This window comes from Lutra lutra, chromosome 10 (genome assembly GCF_902655055.1).
Source record: "Lutra lutra chromosome 10, mLutLut1.2, whole genome shotgun sequence".
NCBI classification, from domain to species: Eukaryota; Metazoa; Chordata; class Mammalia; order Carnivora; family Mustelidae; genus Lutra; species Lutra lutra.
The window spans coordinates 4,259,250-4,276,357 of record NC_062287.1 but is presented as its reverse complement, the minus strand read 5'-3'; the positions used below and the strand labels follow the sequence as shown (position 1 = coordinate 4,276,357).

The window sequence follows — 17,108 nt, the reverse complement described above, 5'->3', positions numbered from 1 at the left end:
ATTTCACTAGAATTTTAAGAATACTAGTACGTGTAAAAGTATATAAGGCACTTTCAGGATTATAAACAGCCACTGTATCTTCTTTAGTTTTCATGTAACACCATTTTTTACTCATGTGATTATTTTTACTTGTAATTATTCTTAATCATGCACAGTGTAAGTAGCATGTTTCATTGCGAAAAATGTCTTTGTATTTACAGTCTGCAGAATACAGTAAATCTGTATATGAAAAATGATGGATGAAAGCCTGGGATTCTTATACAACAAAGTGGAAATGACAGTTCTGTGTTATAGTTACACAATTCATTACAAAACAAAGTCATGCATTTATTTCCTAAGTCCAAACTGTCACTTATAAAATATTTAAATCAATAAATGATACCAAAAAAGAGGAGTCTGCAGATTCTTTCTAGCATATTCTTTCATGCCCTGAGTGATAATGACTAAAAATATGAGTGAAGAATAAATGAATGAATGTTTTCAATGAGTTATCATTATGGTTGCAGATGATGTCTATGACATAACTACTTGTTTTTACAATATAAAATCTCTTAATTCTCTTACAAAACCAAATGGTACAGGTCACCATTTCTGTACTTTTAGGCACCCTGAATATCTATCACACAGAAAAGCCATGATTCTCTTGTCTTACGGTCAGTTTGCTTTCTGGAAAGGACAGAGAAATGGGATCATTTTATGGTCATTATTAAATGTCAACTCAACACCCACTGGGTGGGTGCCTCATCCAACAGTTAGATTAGATGCTGCACGGAACTAAAAGAAGACCATTTAAATCCCATGTTCCTCCATTTCTTCAGTGAATAGATACAAAATCAAGTTATCTTTGTTACTGTATTGCCCTCTCCCCCATAACCATGAGGTCTCAACTCTATAAATCTATTTCTGGCAATTCCCAAGGGGGGTGTCCATCCTTTGTCCACAAACAGAGCTGTGCTCACCTTCTGCTCTTGTGTTCTGATAGACATCTGCTGTTTTGAGGTCATGCCATTGAGAGTTACTTTTCTATCCCTGTGACACTGAGGCAGAAAAAAGCAGAGAAAGTATGTGCACATACAAACACGTGCACACACATGCGTAATTCCAATGAAAACTTCCTCAGGAAATAGTAAAAATTTACCGGATGCACAGCAGCACCGAAAGTCCTTGCTCTGGTTATACCTGATGGGCCCTGGGCAGCTGTCCATCGTTCACTATGTCTCCCTATTCAAAACAGAGCTGGGATCTTTCAGAAACCATGTCTATGATACTAACCGTGAGGCTGTTTTGGTTCTCTAATTCTCAGGGACAGAGACATTCTGAACAAGTTAATGATTAGTATCTGCCAACAACCCTCCCCCCAAATAAAGCATCTGACCAGACCATAGATCCCAACAGGGTTCCCAGATTCCGGTTGAGAGGCCCCTCCTAATCAGGAAGGGACGCCATTGCAGAGACCAGCATGAGTATCTCTTTCAAAACAAGGTAAACCCCTTTTTAGTTCTTGAATTTCTTTATTTTTACCTGTAACTTATCTGATGCCCTGACTTCAAAGAAGGCATTGGCTTCCATTTTGTAAATATTCTTTGACGGTGGATCCCTGACTGATAAGACTTTAGTCTCTCCATGCAGAATGGTTGAGGGGCCAACTCAAAATCACATCCAAAGGAACGGGGAACAATCTGTTGACTTCAAGTCAACTGGGTGCAGACCTCTTTTGACAACATTAGTGAGGGATTTGGGGCACCGCAGTTTCAGTATTCCTCCTTGGGTTTGTTGTTGCTGGAATGAGGAGTGAACTACTCAAGACTTGACCAATTACTCTTGTTCCAAAGGCTCAAGTTAGGATATTGACTGTCTTTAAATGATAATACCCAAGATTTATTTACGTGGTGCCCTCTATGCAACCAAGTAAGTGTTGGTTCGGAAGAATTAACTGGGAGTAAATCATCAGAGTATGGTTGCCCCTCAGTGCTTAGACATACCGTATCTTATTTCTATCTACCACGTAACCAAATTGAAATATACTGTATTATTCTACATATCACCTATGTTCATAGTGCATTTGTGCTGGATAAATGCCAAATATCTCGTTCTTCAATTATATGAACTGCGCCACAGAATAACCCAGCCAACTTCAAGAAGAAAGGGGATGACTAAGCCTGGCTGTGTGCATGAGCTGATTTATCTGAAGAAACCGATTCACAGACCTAAGAGAAGGAGCCGATGAAGATGTGCTCTGAGGGGAAAGACTGGGGAACACTGGAAAATGAGAAACAAGAGGTTGTCCGCTCCCCAGTTTTCTGGCTCCAGGGAGTAAGTGGGAGCCCTTCCAGGAACAAGTTCCCAAAAACCAGAGGCGAAGGAGTTGTTCTGCTCCAGACCCATGAGGGACCTGGACTGCAAGGAATGCGACTTCAAGGTCCAAGTGATGAAGCGGATGGAGCTGTGGGGAGGGACTTCCTCCCCATTTTACCTACAAAGACCTTTTCAATAGTATCAGAAAGGATTTAAATAAAAAATGTCACCGAATTTGTAGAGAGGAATTTACAGAAGATACATCTGTGGCATGATTCCACAGCACACGTAACACGGGTTTGCGGTCACCACGGCCTGAAGAATCTGCCTTATTGCTTCCTCCTCCATCCCAACCAGAGCATCTCTATTCTTGCCCTACAGCTTCAGAATGTGCCGTCACCGCTGATCTAGACCGATCCTTCCCACACACTGGTCCTCACGCAGCACTCGTCTCTAAGAACTTTTCTTTGTTCATGAAAAAAAAGGGGGGGGTGAGCAAGAGAGAAATGGGAAACTTTTCTTGAAGCTAAATCCATTTAATTTGAAAATTTTTCCAATGTGGAGATTAACGGAAAAGCTAATGCAGCTGTCTTGAGGGCTATGGTTGACTATACGCGGTTTTGTGGGCTTCTCTGGTTCGTTGGTTTTGACTTTTCGGGAATACTTGCCTTTTGCCCTGACCTGCCCGCAGAGCGTGTATTCGTAAGGAACAGCTTTCTGATCGGCTCTCACCCAGGGGTGGAGTGGATTCCGGGTATTTAGTCGCCTGATGGACTGGCAAGGATGTGCAGCCTCCTGCGCCCCCCCCCCCCCCCGTACACCCCGGTGTAGCCAATTCAATGCACTCGAGACACGTGCATTTGTATTTTGAAAGTAGGAATCAACGGCACAGGCGAGATGCCAGGTGGAGACTAACCTTTCCAGATGAAGGACAGTTTCCAATGTCCTTTGTTTGATTTTTTAAAAAAGATTTTCTTTATTTGACAGAGAAAGAGAGACAGCGAGAGAGGGAACACAAGCAGGGGCAGAGAGAGAGGGAGAAGCAGGCTTCCCACAGAGAAGGGAGCCTGAGGCAGGGCTCGATCCCAGGACCCTGAGATCATGACCTGAGCAAAAGGCAGACGCTTAATGACAGAGCCACCCAGGCGCCCTTCCAATGTCCTTTACATCACATCATGTAGGCAGGCTCTGCTCTGTGAGCGCACAGGGTCCCCTCTGTGAGGGCATATGCTATACTGGGCAGCTTACCCACTGCTAAATCACACCACTTTTAAATTACTAACTGCACTGAGGGCAGAGGCTTGGGACAGAACCTACCATGTGAAGGGATATTAAAATCTTAATCAAAACAGATTTTTTAAAAGGTTCTCTTCCTTCCTTCGGCTCGCCATCTTTTGGCTGGAAGAAGGCTGGCACACTGTCTCTGGGAGGAGGTTCATGTTCAAGGGGACACTGAGCTTGTGGGAACAGCTGTCCCTGTATGGCCAGAGGGCTGAGTTTTCTCAGGATCACAGGGGAAGCACTTCATCATCAAGATGCCTTCTTATGGGGCACCTGGGTGGCTCAGTGGGTTAAGCCTCTGCCTTCAGCTCAGGTCATGATCTCAGGGTCCTGGGATCGAGTCCTGCATCCGGCTCTCTGCTTGTCGGGGAGCCTGCTTCCTCCTCTCTCTCTGCCTGCCTCTCTGCCTACTTGTGATCTCTGTCAAACAAATAAATAAAATCTTAAAAAAAAAAAAAAAGAAATTTTAAAAAAAAGATGCCTTCTTAAGATAATGTCACTCTGAGCTTATTAGTGCTAATGTGAGAGAGTGAGAAGTGACTGAAAGGCTTAATATTAACACTTTCTACTATAGAACAAGCTTCTCAGCCCATGAGATGAAGTGAAATCTTCAACAAGCCTCTGCTGTTCTCTCTGCTTCTGCACAGTTAGTCAGGACTCGAGATGGGAAGTACTTAACTGGCAGCAACTCCAGCTCCCAGCTCTGGCCAAGATGACCCAAACCCACTGGGCCTCTTCTCAGTGGCCCCAGACACAGCAGTCTCCAGCAGAAGCCAACAAACCCCAACCTCACTGGTCCATTCCTGTGTATCTGCATACTTGGAAGCCTCCCCGCCACCCACTGGAGTAAATTCCCTTCTATAATTTCCCAGATGAAGAAGGGCTACAGCTATTAGCAAATCTGGACCATGTGCTGGGTCCCATTGTGTATTCTTTCATTTACTTATTTCACAACAACCTTACCAGGTGACCTTTAGTGTCAAAACACAGACAGAGAGAAAAGACAATGGGCAACACTTCCAAAATCACTTGCTGAATTATCGAGCTAACCATGATTTAGTGCCCTTCCCTGTATTTGTCCAGCACTCCCCGAGGGACGCTGTTTTTCCTTTTTACATTTTTCTTCATCTTAAGATCAGCTTCAGTTTTCCTCCCCTGACATTCCAGAGCCTCCATTCCAGCACCTGAATGTCGTCTGCTAATGTTTCATCATCCCCGGGCTCTTCATTTACTCATTGACTAGTTACTGAACATAAACTTTGGGACTGAAACTGCACTTGGTTCTGGGATCACTGTGAGTAAGCAAACGATACATGTCTTGTCTCATGAAGAAGCTGAGTAAATGGTGGAGGAGACAAAGATTCATCAGAATTGCATAGTGAGGGCGCCTGGGTGGCTCAGTGGGTTAAGCCGCTGCCTTCAGCTCAGGTCATGATCTCAGGGTCCTGGGATCGAGTCCTGCATCGGGCTCTCTGCTCAGCGGGGAGCCTGCTTCCCTCTCTCTCTCTATCTCTCTCTCTCTGCCTGCCTCTCTGTCTACTTGTGATCTCCCTCTCTCAAATAAATAAATAAAATCTTTTAAAAAAAAAAAGAATTGCATAGTGATTCATAATTAAAAATTGCAAATAACGAGGAGGAGTCAAGATGGCGGAGAAGTAGCAGCTGAGACTACTTCAGGTAGTGGGAGATCAGCTAGATAGCTTATCTAAAGATTGCAAACACCTACAAATCCAACGGGAGATCGAAGAGAAGAAGAACAGCAATTCTAGAAACAGAAAATCAACCACTATCTGAAAGGTAGGACTGGCGGAGAAGTGAATGCAAAGTGACGGGAAGATAGACCGTGGGGGGAGGGGCAGGCTCCCGGCGAGCGGCGGAGCAACGGAGCACAAAATCCGGACTTTTAAAAGTCTGTTCCGCTGAGGGACATCGCTCCAGAGGCTTAACCGGGGTGAAGCCCGCGCGGGGTCAGCGTGGCACCAGGTCCCGCAGGGTCACAGAAGGATCGGGGGTGTCTGAGTGTCGCAGAGCTTACCGGTATTAGAACGGGGAAGCCGGCTACAGAGACAGAGCCGAGGAGTGAGCTCTAAACTCAGGGTTGCCTTGAACTGGTCGCAGGCTCGGTCAGCTCGGAGCGCGGCCGGAGGCCAGGGTGACGGGAGTCTCTGGGCGCTGTTCTCTGAGGGCGCACTGAGGAGTGGGGCCCCGGGCTCTCTACTCCTCCGGGCCGGAGACCGGGAGGCCACCATCTTCATTCCCATCTTCCAGAACTCTACGGAAAGCGCTCAGGGAACAAAAGCTCCCGAAAGCAAACCCGAGCGAGATGACTCAGCCTGGCCCCGGGTAAGGGCGGTGCAACTCCGCCTGGGGCAAAGATGCTTGAGAATCACTACAACAGGCTGCTCCCCCAGAAGAGCAACGAGAAACCCAGCCAGGACCAAGTTCACCTACCAAGGAGTGCGGTTTCAATACCAAGGAGAGCGGCGGAATTCCAGAGGAGAAGAAAGCAAAGCACAGAACTCATGGCTTTCTCCTATGATTCTTTAGCCTTGCAGTTAATTTAATTTTTTTTTCTTTTTCAATTTTTTTTTCTTCTTCTGCTAAATTTTTTTAACTTTTACCCTTTTCTTTTTTAACGTTTTTTAACTAGTTTATCTAATATATATATATATATTTTTTCCTTTTTATATTTTTTCTTTACTGGTTTTCTTTTTTTTATTGTTTCTTCTTCTTTTTTTTTTCTTTCTGAACCTCTTTTTATCCCCTTTCTCCCCCCTCATGATTTGGGATCTCTTCTGATTTGGCGAAAGCATATTTTGCTGGGGTTGTTGCCACCCTTTTAGTATTTTACTTGCTCCTTCATATACTCTTATCTGGACAAAATGACAAGGCGGAAAAATTCACCACAAAAAAAAGAACAAGAGGCAGTACCAAAGGCTAGGGACCTAATCAATAGAGACATTGGTAATATGTCAGATCTAGAGTTCAGAATGACGATTCTCAAGGTTCTAGCCGGGCTCGAAAAAGGCATGGAAGATATTAGAGAAACCCTCTCGGGAGATATAAAAGCCCTTTCTGGAGAAATAAAAGAACTAAAATCTAACCAAGTTGAAATCAAAAAAGCTATTAATGAAGTGCAATCAAAAATGGAGGCTCTCACTGCTAGGATAAATGAGGCAGAAGAAAGAATTAGCGATATAGAAGACCAAATGACAGAGAATAAAGAAGCTGAGCAAAAGAGGGACAAACAGCTACTGGACCACGAGGGGAGAATTCGAGAGATAAGTGACACCATAAGACGAAACAACATCAGAATAATTGGGATTCCAGAAGAAGAGGAAACAGAGAGGGGAGCAGAAGGTATATTGGAGAGAATTATTGGAGAGAATATCCCCAATATGGCAAAGGGAACAAGCATCAAAATCCAGGAGGTTCAGAAACCCCCTTCAAAATCAATAAGAATAGGTCCACACCCCGTCACCTAATAGTAAAATGTACAAGTCTTAGTGACAAAGAGAAGATCCTGAAAGCAGCCCGGGAAAAGAAGTCTGTAATGTACAATGGTAAAAATATTAGATTGGCAGCAGACTTATCCACAGAGACCTGGCAGGCCAGAAAGAGCTGGCATGATATATTCAGAGTACTAAACGAGAAAAACATGCAGCCAAGAATACTATATCCAGCTAGGCTATCATTGAAAATAGAAGGAGAGATTAAAAGCTTCCAGGACAAACAAAAACTGAAAGAATTTGCAAAAACCAAACAAGCTCTACAGGAAATATTGAAAGGGGTCCTCTAAGCAAAGAGAGACCCTAAAAGTAGTAGATCAGAAAGAAACAGAGACAATATACAATAACAGTCACCTTACAGGCAATACAATGGCACTAAATTCATATCTCTCAATACTTACCCTGAATGTTAATGGGCTAAATGCCCCAATCAAAAGACACAGGGTATCAGAATGGATAAAAAAATAAAACCCATCTATATGTTGCCTACAAGAAACTCATCTTAAACCCGAAGACACCTCCAGATTTAAAGTGAGGGGGTGGAAAAGAATTTACCATGCTAATGGACATCAGAAGAAAGCAGGAGTGGCAATCCTTATATCAGATCAATTAGATTTTAAGCCAAAGACTATAATAAGAGATGAGGCAGGACACTATATCAAACTCAAAGGAAGTGTCCAACAAGAAGATCTAACAATTTTAAATATCTATGCCCCTAACGTGGGAGCAGCCAACTATATAAACCAATTAATAACAAAACCAAAGAAACACATCGACAATAATACAATAATAGTAGGGGACTTTAACACTCCTCACTGAAATGTACAGATCATCCAAGCAAAAGATCAACAAGAAAATCAAGGCCTTAAATGACACACTGGACCAGATGGACATCACAGATATATTCAGAACATTTCATCCCAAAGCAACAGAATACACATTCTTCTCTAGTGCACATGGAACATTCTCCAGAATAGATCACATCCTCGGTCCTAAATCAGTCTCAACCGGTATCAAAAGATTGGGATCATTTCCTGCATATTTTCAGACCTCAATGCTCTGAAGCTAGAACTCAATCACAAGAGGAAATTTGGAAAGAACCCAAATACATGGAGACTAAACAGCATCCTTCTAAAGAATGAATGGGTCAACCAGGAAATTAAAGAAGAATTGAAAAAGTTCATGGAAACAAATGATAATGAAAACTCAATGGTTCAAAATCTGTGGGACACAACAAAGGCAGTCCCGAGAGGAAAATATATAGCGGTACAAGCCTTTCTCAAGAAACAAGAAAGGTCTCAGGTACACAACCTAACCCTACACCTAAAGGAGCTGGAGAAAGAACAAGAAAGAAAGCCTAAACCCAGCAGGAGAAGAGAAATCATAAAGATTAGAGCAGAAATCAATGAAATAGAAACCAAAAAAACAATAGAACAAATCAACGAAACTAGGAGCTGGTTGTTTGAAAGAATTAATAAGATTGATAAACCCCTGGCCAGACTTATCAAAAAGAAAAGAGAGAGGACCCAAATAAATAAAATCATGAATGAAAGAGGAGAGATCACAATGAACACCAAAGAAATACAGACAATTATAAGAACATACTATGAGCAACTCTACGCCAACAAATTTGACAATCTCGAAGAAATGGATGCATTCCTAGAGACATATAAACTACCACAACTGAAACAGGAAGAAATAGAAAGCCTGAACAGACCCATAACCAGTAAGGAGATTGAAACAGTCATCAAAAATCTCCAAACAAACAAAAGCCCAGGGCCAGATGGCTTCCCGGGGGAATTCTACCAAACATTTAAAGAAGAACTAATTCCTATTCTCCTGAAACTGTTCCAAAAAATAGAAATGGAAGGAAAACTTCCAAACTCATTTTATGAGGCCAGCATCACCTTGATCCCAAAACCAGACAAGGATCCCAACAAAAAAGAGAACTACAGACCAATATCCTTGATGAACACAGATGCAAAAATTCTCGCCAAAATACTAGCCAATAGGATTCAACAGTACATTAAAAGGATTATTCACCACGACCAAGTGGGATTTATTCCAGGGCTGCAAGGTTGGTTCAACATGCGCAAATCAATCAATGTGATACAACACATTAATAAAAGAAAGAACAAGAACCATATGATACTCTCCATAGATGCTGAAAAAGCATTTGACAAAGTACAGCATCCCTTCCTGATCAAAACTCTTCAAAGTGTAGGGATAGACGGCACATACCTCAATATTATCAAAGCCATCTATGAAAAACCCACCGCAAATATCATTCTCAATGGAGAAAAACTGAAAGCTTTTCCGCTAAGGTCAGGAACACGGCAGGGATGTCCGTTATCACCACTGCTATTCAACATAGTACTAGAAGTCCTAGCCTCAGCAATCAAACAACAAAAGGCAATTAAAGGCTTCCAAATTGGCAAAGAAGAAGTCAAACTATCACTCTTTGCAGATGATATGATACTATATGTGGAAAACCCAAAAGACTCCACTCCAAAACTGCTAGAACTTTTACAGGAATTCAGTAAACTGTCAGGATATAAAGTCAATGCACAGAAATCAGTTGCATTTCTCTACACCAACAACAAGACAGAAGAAAGAGAAATTAAGCAGTCAATCCCATTTACAATTGCACCCAAATCTATAAGATACCTAGGAATAAACCTAACCAAAGAGACTAAGAATGTATACACAGAAAACTATAAAGTACTCATGAAAGAAATTGAGGAAGACACAAAGAAATGGAAAAATGTTCCATGCTCCTGGATTGGAACAATAAATATTGTGAAAATGTCTATGCTACCTAAAGCAATCTACACATTCAATGCAATTCCTATCAAAGTACCATCCATTTTTTTCAAAGAAATGGAACAAATAATCCTCAAATTCATATGGAACCAGAAAAGACCTCGAATAGCCAAAGGAATATTGAAAAAGAAAGCCAAAGTTGGTGGCATCACAATTCCGGACTTCAAGCTCTATTACAAAGCTGTCATCATCAAGACAGCATGGTACTGGCACAAAAACAGACACATAGATCAATGGAACAGAATAGAGAGCCCAGAAATAGACCCTCAACTCTATGGTCAACTCATCTTCGACAAAGCAGGAAAGAATGTCCAATGGAAAAAAGACCGCCTCTTCAATAAATGGTGTTGGGAAAATTGGACAGCCACATGCAGAAAAATGAAATTGGATCATTTCCTTACACCACACACGAAAATAGACTCAAAATGGATGAAGGATCTCAATGTGAGAAAGGAATCCATCAAAATCCTCGAGGAGAACACAGGTTGCAACCTCTTCGACCTTAGCCGCAGCAACATCTTCCTAGGAACATCGCCAAAGGCAAGGGAAGCAAGGGCAAAAATGAACTATTGGGATTTCATCAAGATCAAAAGCTTTTGCACAGCAAAGGAAACAGTTAACAAAACCAAAAGACAACTGACCGAATGGGAGAAGATATTTGCAAACGACATATCAGATAAAGGGCTAGTGTCCAAAATCTATAAAGAACTTAGCAAACTCAACACCCAAAGAACAAATAATCAATCAAGAAATGGGCAGAGGACATGAACAGACATTTCTGCAAAGACGACATCCAGATGGCCAACAGACACATGAAAAAGTGCTCCACATCACTCGGCATCAGGGAAATACAAATCAAAACCACCATGAGATACCACCTCACACCAGTCAGAATGGCTAAAATTAACAAGTCAGGAAATGACAGATGCTGGCGAGGATGCGGAGAAAGGGGAACCCTCCTACACTGTTGGTGGGAATGCAAGCTGGTGCAACCACTCTGGAAAACAGCATGGAGGTTCCTCAAAATGTTGAAAATAGAACTACCCTATGACCCAGCAATTGCACTGCTGGGTATTTACCCTAAAGATACGAACATAGTGATCCGAAGGGGCACGTGCACCCGAATGTTTATAGCAGCAATGTCTACAATAGCCAAACTATGGAAAGAACCTAGATGTCCATCAACAGACGAATGGATAAAGAAGATGTGGTATATATACACAATGGAATACTATGCAGCCATCAAAAGAAATGAAATCTTGCCATTTGCGACGATGTGGATGGAACTAGAGGGTATCATGCTTAGCGAAATAAGTCAATCGGAGAAAGACAACTATCACATGATCTCCCTGATATGAGAGAGAGGAGATGTAACATGGGGGGTTAAGGGGGTAGGAGAAGAGTAAATGAAACAAGATGGGATTGGGAAGGAGACAAACCATAAGTGACTCTTAATCTCACAAAACAAACTGAGGGTTGATGGGGGGAGGGGGGTTGGGGGGGGTGGGATTATGGACATTGGGGAGGGTATGTGCTATGGTGAGTGCTGTGAAGTGTGTAAACCTGGTGATTCACAGACCTGTACCCCTGGGTAAAAAAAATATATGTTTATAAAAAATAAAATTTAAAAAAAAAAAGAATAAAAAAAATTGCAAATAACGTGAGCAGAAAACTTAGAAATGGCTCTCCAGCTTATAATAGAGATGGAGACCTACATCACTAAGTATGTAAATTTTGAGCTGTGAATGGACAGGTGAGTCAGAATGCTATAGAAAATATTAGGAGATTTCTAGTCCTGGGATAGAGGAGAAAACTGGAAAGCACTCTTCTTTAAAAACAAAAACAAAAACAAAAAAACAAACTAGAAATGAGAGATAAAGTGGATAGCTTAGGTAAGAAAGAAGATGAAGTAAAATCCCAAGGTAAAAACACCATGTGTTTTTTACACAGCAGGAGGTCCAGGGGTGGGTGGGGCGGAGGGTGGGGGGCACTGGAAGGGAAGGGGGAGGGGGAGGGGACCCTTGGAGATGCTCACTAAATGAAGGACTTTAATACCCAGCAGGCATGAGGAGAAGCCACAGGGAAATGGATACCCTCCGGATAAAGCCAGAACTCACATGGGAGCACACTATCAATAAAAAGTGAATCAGGAAAAACAAAGAATCCACCCGCGGCTGGATAATTGCACGGAGGAAGTTTTTCTGTCTCAGTATTGCTCTGGTGGGACAAGCATTAAAGTTTCCTTTAAGAATTGATAACCAGAGGCCACACTTAGTGTTTTTAAATTCTTTTTTAAATTTAAGAATTGTATGTTTTAAACACTGAACTACTGTAAAAAGTTTCCTTTCCTGGTGACATCCCTCATGCTTCCCTCAAGAGAAAACGCAAAACATCTCTGGAGTAACAGTATTTCAACCGCAAATGTAGCTCCCAATCTAAAGTCTAAAATCAGAGAGGAAGGGGGACACTGCCACAGGAAGAAACAAAACCAGAGCAGAGGGGAAAACATGGAGGGAGAGGGCTTCTAGGTCTCAGTAAACAGAACAGAATCATCTTACACAAGCACAGAACTTAAAAGCAACTTGAGGGAAAAAGGCAGATGTCCCACAAGGAAATAAGAATTAGACAAATGGTGTGTTTCTCAGTAGCTACGTCATTAGCCAGAAAGAGGTGGGCACATTTCCGTGTGCTGAGAGAAAAAGATTGTTAATTTAGAATTCAGGCAGAATAAAGACATTTTTACATAAAGATGAACCCATTAGAAGAGCTTAATAATATACTTCTGGAAAAAAGGAAAGGATCTCAGAGAAACTTTCTGAGATGTCAGAAGAATAAGCAGCAAACATACCAGCGTTTCTGTTGGTGAATCCAAACAGGCACAGACCATATAAATAAATAATAACTATAATGCCAATTAAAGAGATTTTTACAGTCGAGGTGGAATTCATACAATAAGTAATGACAGGGGAGGTGGGAGTAAATGATCCGAGTAAAGGACACGAAGGTCTTAAGACTGTGTGAGAAGAGGATACGAGTGTTAGCACTGGATTTTCTACAGCAGTTATGTCTGTCCAAATTGAAGAATAAACTTGGAAGAAACAGAAATGAGTTGTAAGCCTGCCAAGTGTATCAGGAGGAAAGATGGGAGAAAGAATGAAAATTTGGTTAATATAAAGAAAAGATGAAAAAGCCTGGTCGAGACAAGGTTCAGAGTAGGATGTACCTAAATCAAATCTAAGACTAAGGGCAGCCACGTACCTCAGTGTCACCAGTTTGCATAATGAGACCTTTTACCCTAGATACTGAAGAAAAATGTTGAATTTGTTCAGTTTCTAGAAACAAAGCACTTTGTGTACCTGGGCCCTTCTGTGGAAAACTAAAAAAAAATAATCTGATATATATCAGTATCATGCATATGTAAATATATATGTCACATGTATATGGGGACAGGATCATATTCTTAAATACAGCCAACTTTCCTCTTCAACACATCACTCCGCCCATGAAAATGGACATTTGGGAGTTGAGGACTTGTAACATCAGAAAACAGAAGATGAATCCATGTTTTACTGTGTCAACTCAAAGGTACAGAGCCATACCGTTAATGTAAGGGTGAACTAATGCATGATTTCCTCCCCGACCCTATCCCACCAACCAGAAAACAGCAAACACGTTCATCACTCTCATTCACTACTGTTGAGTGGAGGAGGAAATACAAATCTCCTTGAGCACTTAAAGCCGTATTATGATTCATACACAGGTGTGTAAGCCAAAGTGACACTACCTGAGTTGGCTAAGTAACCTCAAACCAAGAGTTATTATTTTTTCCGAAACCAAGGATTATTTTGAGTCATCTGAGGCTGGTTCTTCCAAGCACCTGAGAAGCAGATAGAAACATTTTCTACAGGAACTTACCTTTGCCCTGGCCATAAAAACTTTTGCTCAGGTAAGTTTCAAGGAAAGTAGTATCTCATGGATAAAAATAACCAAATGCACAAGGAAATAAAGGCACTATTATGAGAAAGTGGCAGCAGAAAAAAGTGGCAAAGTCGATACTATGAAACCTTTGGATGATGGAATTAATGCCAAAAAATATAACATGAGTATATTTAATATGTTTCGAGAAATTGAAAGCTTTACAGGAAGAATAAACAGCAAACAAAATTTAAACAAAACTAAGAAAAATTTATAGAAATGCATCACATAATAATGTAACTTAAAACTCAATCTTTGGTCTAACAGCAGAACGGACACATTTAACAAAGAATAGTGAAGGGGAAAATAAAGAGATTAAGGGAAGACAGACCAGAAAAACAAAGAAACAGAAATATAAAATGGAGACCAGGTGCAGGGAGGACAGAGTTAGAAGCATTAACACGTCTTAACCGGAACAGCACCCAGGGGGAGGCGGGGGCAGAAGTACTACATCAACACAGAATGACTTAGAACTTCTCAGAACAAGGAGAAGCCCAACAACACCAAGGAGGAACGAGTAAGAAGAAATGTAGAACTAGACAGAACTTTGGATACAATGATTTTTTTTTAATTTTTTAAATTTATTTTCAGCGTAACAGTATTCATTGTTTTTGCACCACACCCAGTGCTCCATGCAGTCCGTGCCCTCTCCACTACCCACCACCTGGTTCCCCCAACCTCCCACCCCCGCCCCTTCAAAACCCTCAGGTTGTTTTTCAGAGTCCATAGTCTCTCATGGTTCACCTCCCCTTCCAATTTCCCCCAACTCCCTTCTCCTCTCCCAACTCCCCTTGTCCTCCATGCTATTTGTTATGCTCCACAAATAAGTGAGACCATATGACAATTGACTCTCTCTGCTTGACTTATTTCACTCAGTGAGAAAAGAAAAAGAGGTTGCCTACCAAGGAGTGAAAAGTAGACAACAATGGAAGTCACAAGACAATGGATGGTTTCCACTATAGGCAGACAGAGGACAAATGTCAGTCTACTGAGAGTTCTATTCAACACTAAGTTTTCTCAAGAACAAATGCAAAAAGAACCTTTTTATAAGGCAAGAGAAAATGGACCAAGTTTGTCTCTGGCAGAAATGTATTAAGAAAAATACCGAAGGATGTTCTCCAAGTAAGAGGAAAATAAACCCAGAAAAAAAAAAATCTGAGATGCCACAATAAATTAAAAATAAATAAATAAATAAGGTGAGAAACTTGGCTAAATAAAAACAAACATTTGCCATGTAAAGCTATTATAACAGCATTTTGAGGTTGTAAAACATAAGGTAAAACCAAAATACCAGACAACAATGGCATATAGGTTGGGACAGGTTGATCAGAGAGAAAATATAGAGGATATTTATATATCTAATGTCCTAACATTAGATCCTTGTGTTATTTGCTAGAGTCTAAATGAAGGCATTGATTAACCTGAGATTTGGGGAAATTACGTCTTATCTCTAAATTTATAGAATAACATTAAAATAATAAGACAAGGTTATAAAATAACCAAATCAGCAAATCAAAAATAAAATGAAAAATAATAAAACAGTCAATCAAGGCAAGTAAATAAAGAAAAATAGAAAATGCCAGGCAAAGAAAGCACAAAATAATATTAGAAATAAATCTAAAGGGCGCCTGGGTGGCTCAGTGGGTTAAGCCGCTGCCTTCGGCTCAGGTCATGATCTCAGGGTCCTGGGATCGAGTCCCACATCGGGCTCTCTGCTCAGCAGGGAGCCTGCTTCCCTTCCTCTCTCTCTGCCTGCCTCTCTGCCTACTTGTGATCTCTGTCTGTCAAATAAATAAATAAAATCTTTAAAAAAAAAAAAAAGAAAGAAATCTAAATGCACCAGTAATTGTAATAAAGTAAAGTGAAGTTATTAAAAGGAAAAACTCTCAGGACTGGGAAAAGGTGCATCTCTAAATTATTTACATAAAATATGTTTACAACAGGGGCACCTGGGTGGCTCAGTGGGTTAAGCCTCTGCCTTCAGCTCAGGTCCTGATCCCAGGGTCTTGCAGGCCCTGGGATCAAGTCCTGCATCAGGCCCACTGCTCACCAGGAAGCCTGCTTCTCCCTCTCTCTCTCAGCCTGCCTCCCTGCCTATTTGTGATCTCTGTCAAATAAATAAATAAAATCTTTTTTTTTAAAGTGATTTTCATAATCATAAAATGTTTATTCATCTCAAGACAGTAAAATGATAAACTGGCACTTTGTAAAAAATAAAGATATTACATATGCTAAAAAGAAATAGGATTATAATTATATATAAAAGAATAGACATATACATTCCAGTAAAAATTGGAAGAACAAAGAATTAAAATGAGAAAATCAACAATTATAGTGAAAGATTTTTTTTTGACACTGCTCAGTAACTGATGGATCAAGCAGATAAAACATCCTCAGGGACATGGAACATTTAAATAAAACACAACACTACTTATGGAACACTTTACCTAATTGCTATAAAATAGCATTCTTTTTCCAGTGCGTAAAATAGGTTTGAAATTATACCACACTGGGCCACAGGATGTCTCAACAAATGCCAAAGGAATAGTTTTCAGTTTTAAATGTGAGTCCAAGTCCCTTAACGTTTGTTCTTTGACCTATAAATCATTGAATTTTGTAATTTCAACACTGTAAAACTTTTCCACTGATCCTGTAATATTCATGTTGAAAATTTAACTCAGACTTCATATCATACACAACATATATCCCAGGTGGTTTAAAGATTCAAATGTACAAGGAAAAACTATAAAACTTTTAGAGTAAAATAGAACAGAAAATATGTATGATCTTAGCTCAGCAAAGGATTTCTTAATGAGACACGAAAAGTGTCATAGAGAAAAATACAGGTACATTCATCTGCATGAAATTCTGTTCATTTTAAGAATCACAAACTGGAAAATCAAGGTCAAATTGGAAGAGTCCATTTTCATTACATATAATCAACAGGACATTTATAACTAGCATATATTAAAGAACTCCAACACATAAGAGAACAGTAAATAAACAAAAGGGAAAGGAATTTCACAAGAGAGTACAACTGACTCAAATATAGGAATATATATAGGAAGAGTGTTAAATCTCATGAATAGAGATACATAAATCAAAACCACCATGTGATTTTCCATCCTTCAGAGTGGCACAATTTACAAGTCAAACATTATCAAGTGATGGCTGGAACATGTGGGAGAATAGAAATGTTCATCCACTTCTGATGGGAATGTAAAA

At 40.6% G+C, this 17,108-nt stretch overlaps 1 protein-coding gene across 1 annotated transcript in view; it reads left to right on the top strand.

Moving 5' to 3' along the window:
* Window positions 1-403, top strand: part of GUCY1A2 (guanylate cyclase 1 soluble subunit alpha 2) — a 315,001-nt gene extending 314,598 nt beyond the window's left edge. Inside the window, exon 9 of the mRNA XM_047693759.1 lies at window positions 201-403. Within this exon, the coding sequence (XP_047549715.1) occupies window positions 201-236 (36 nt within the window). The 3' untranslated portion in view covers window positions 237-403. The remainder of the gene's footprint in view (window positions 1-200) is intronic.
* Window positions 404-17,108: the final 16,705 nt, after the last annotated feature.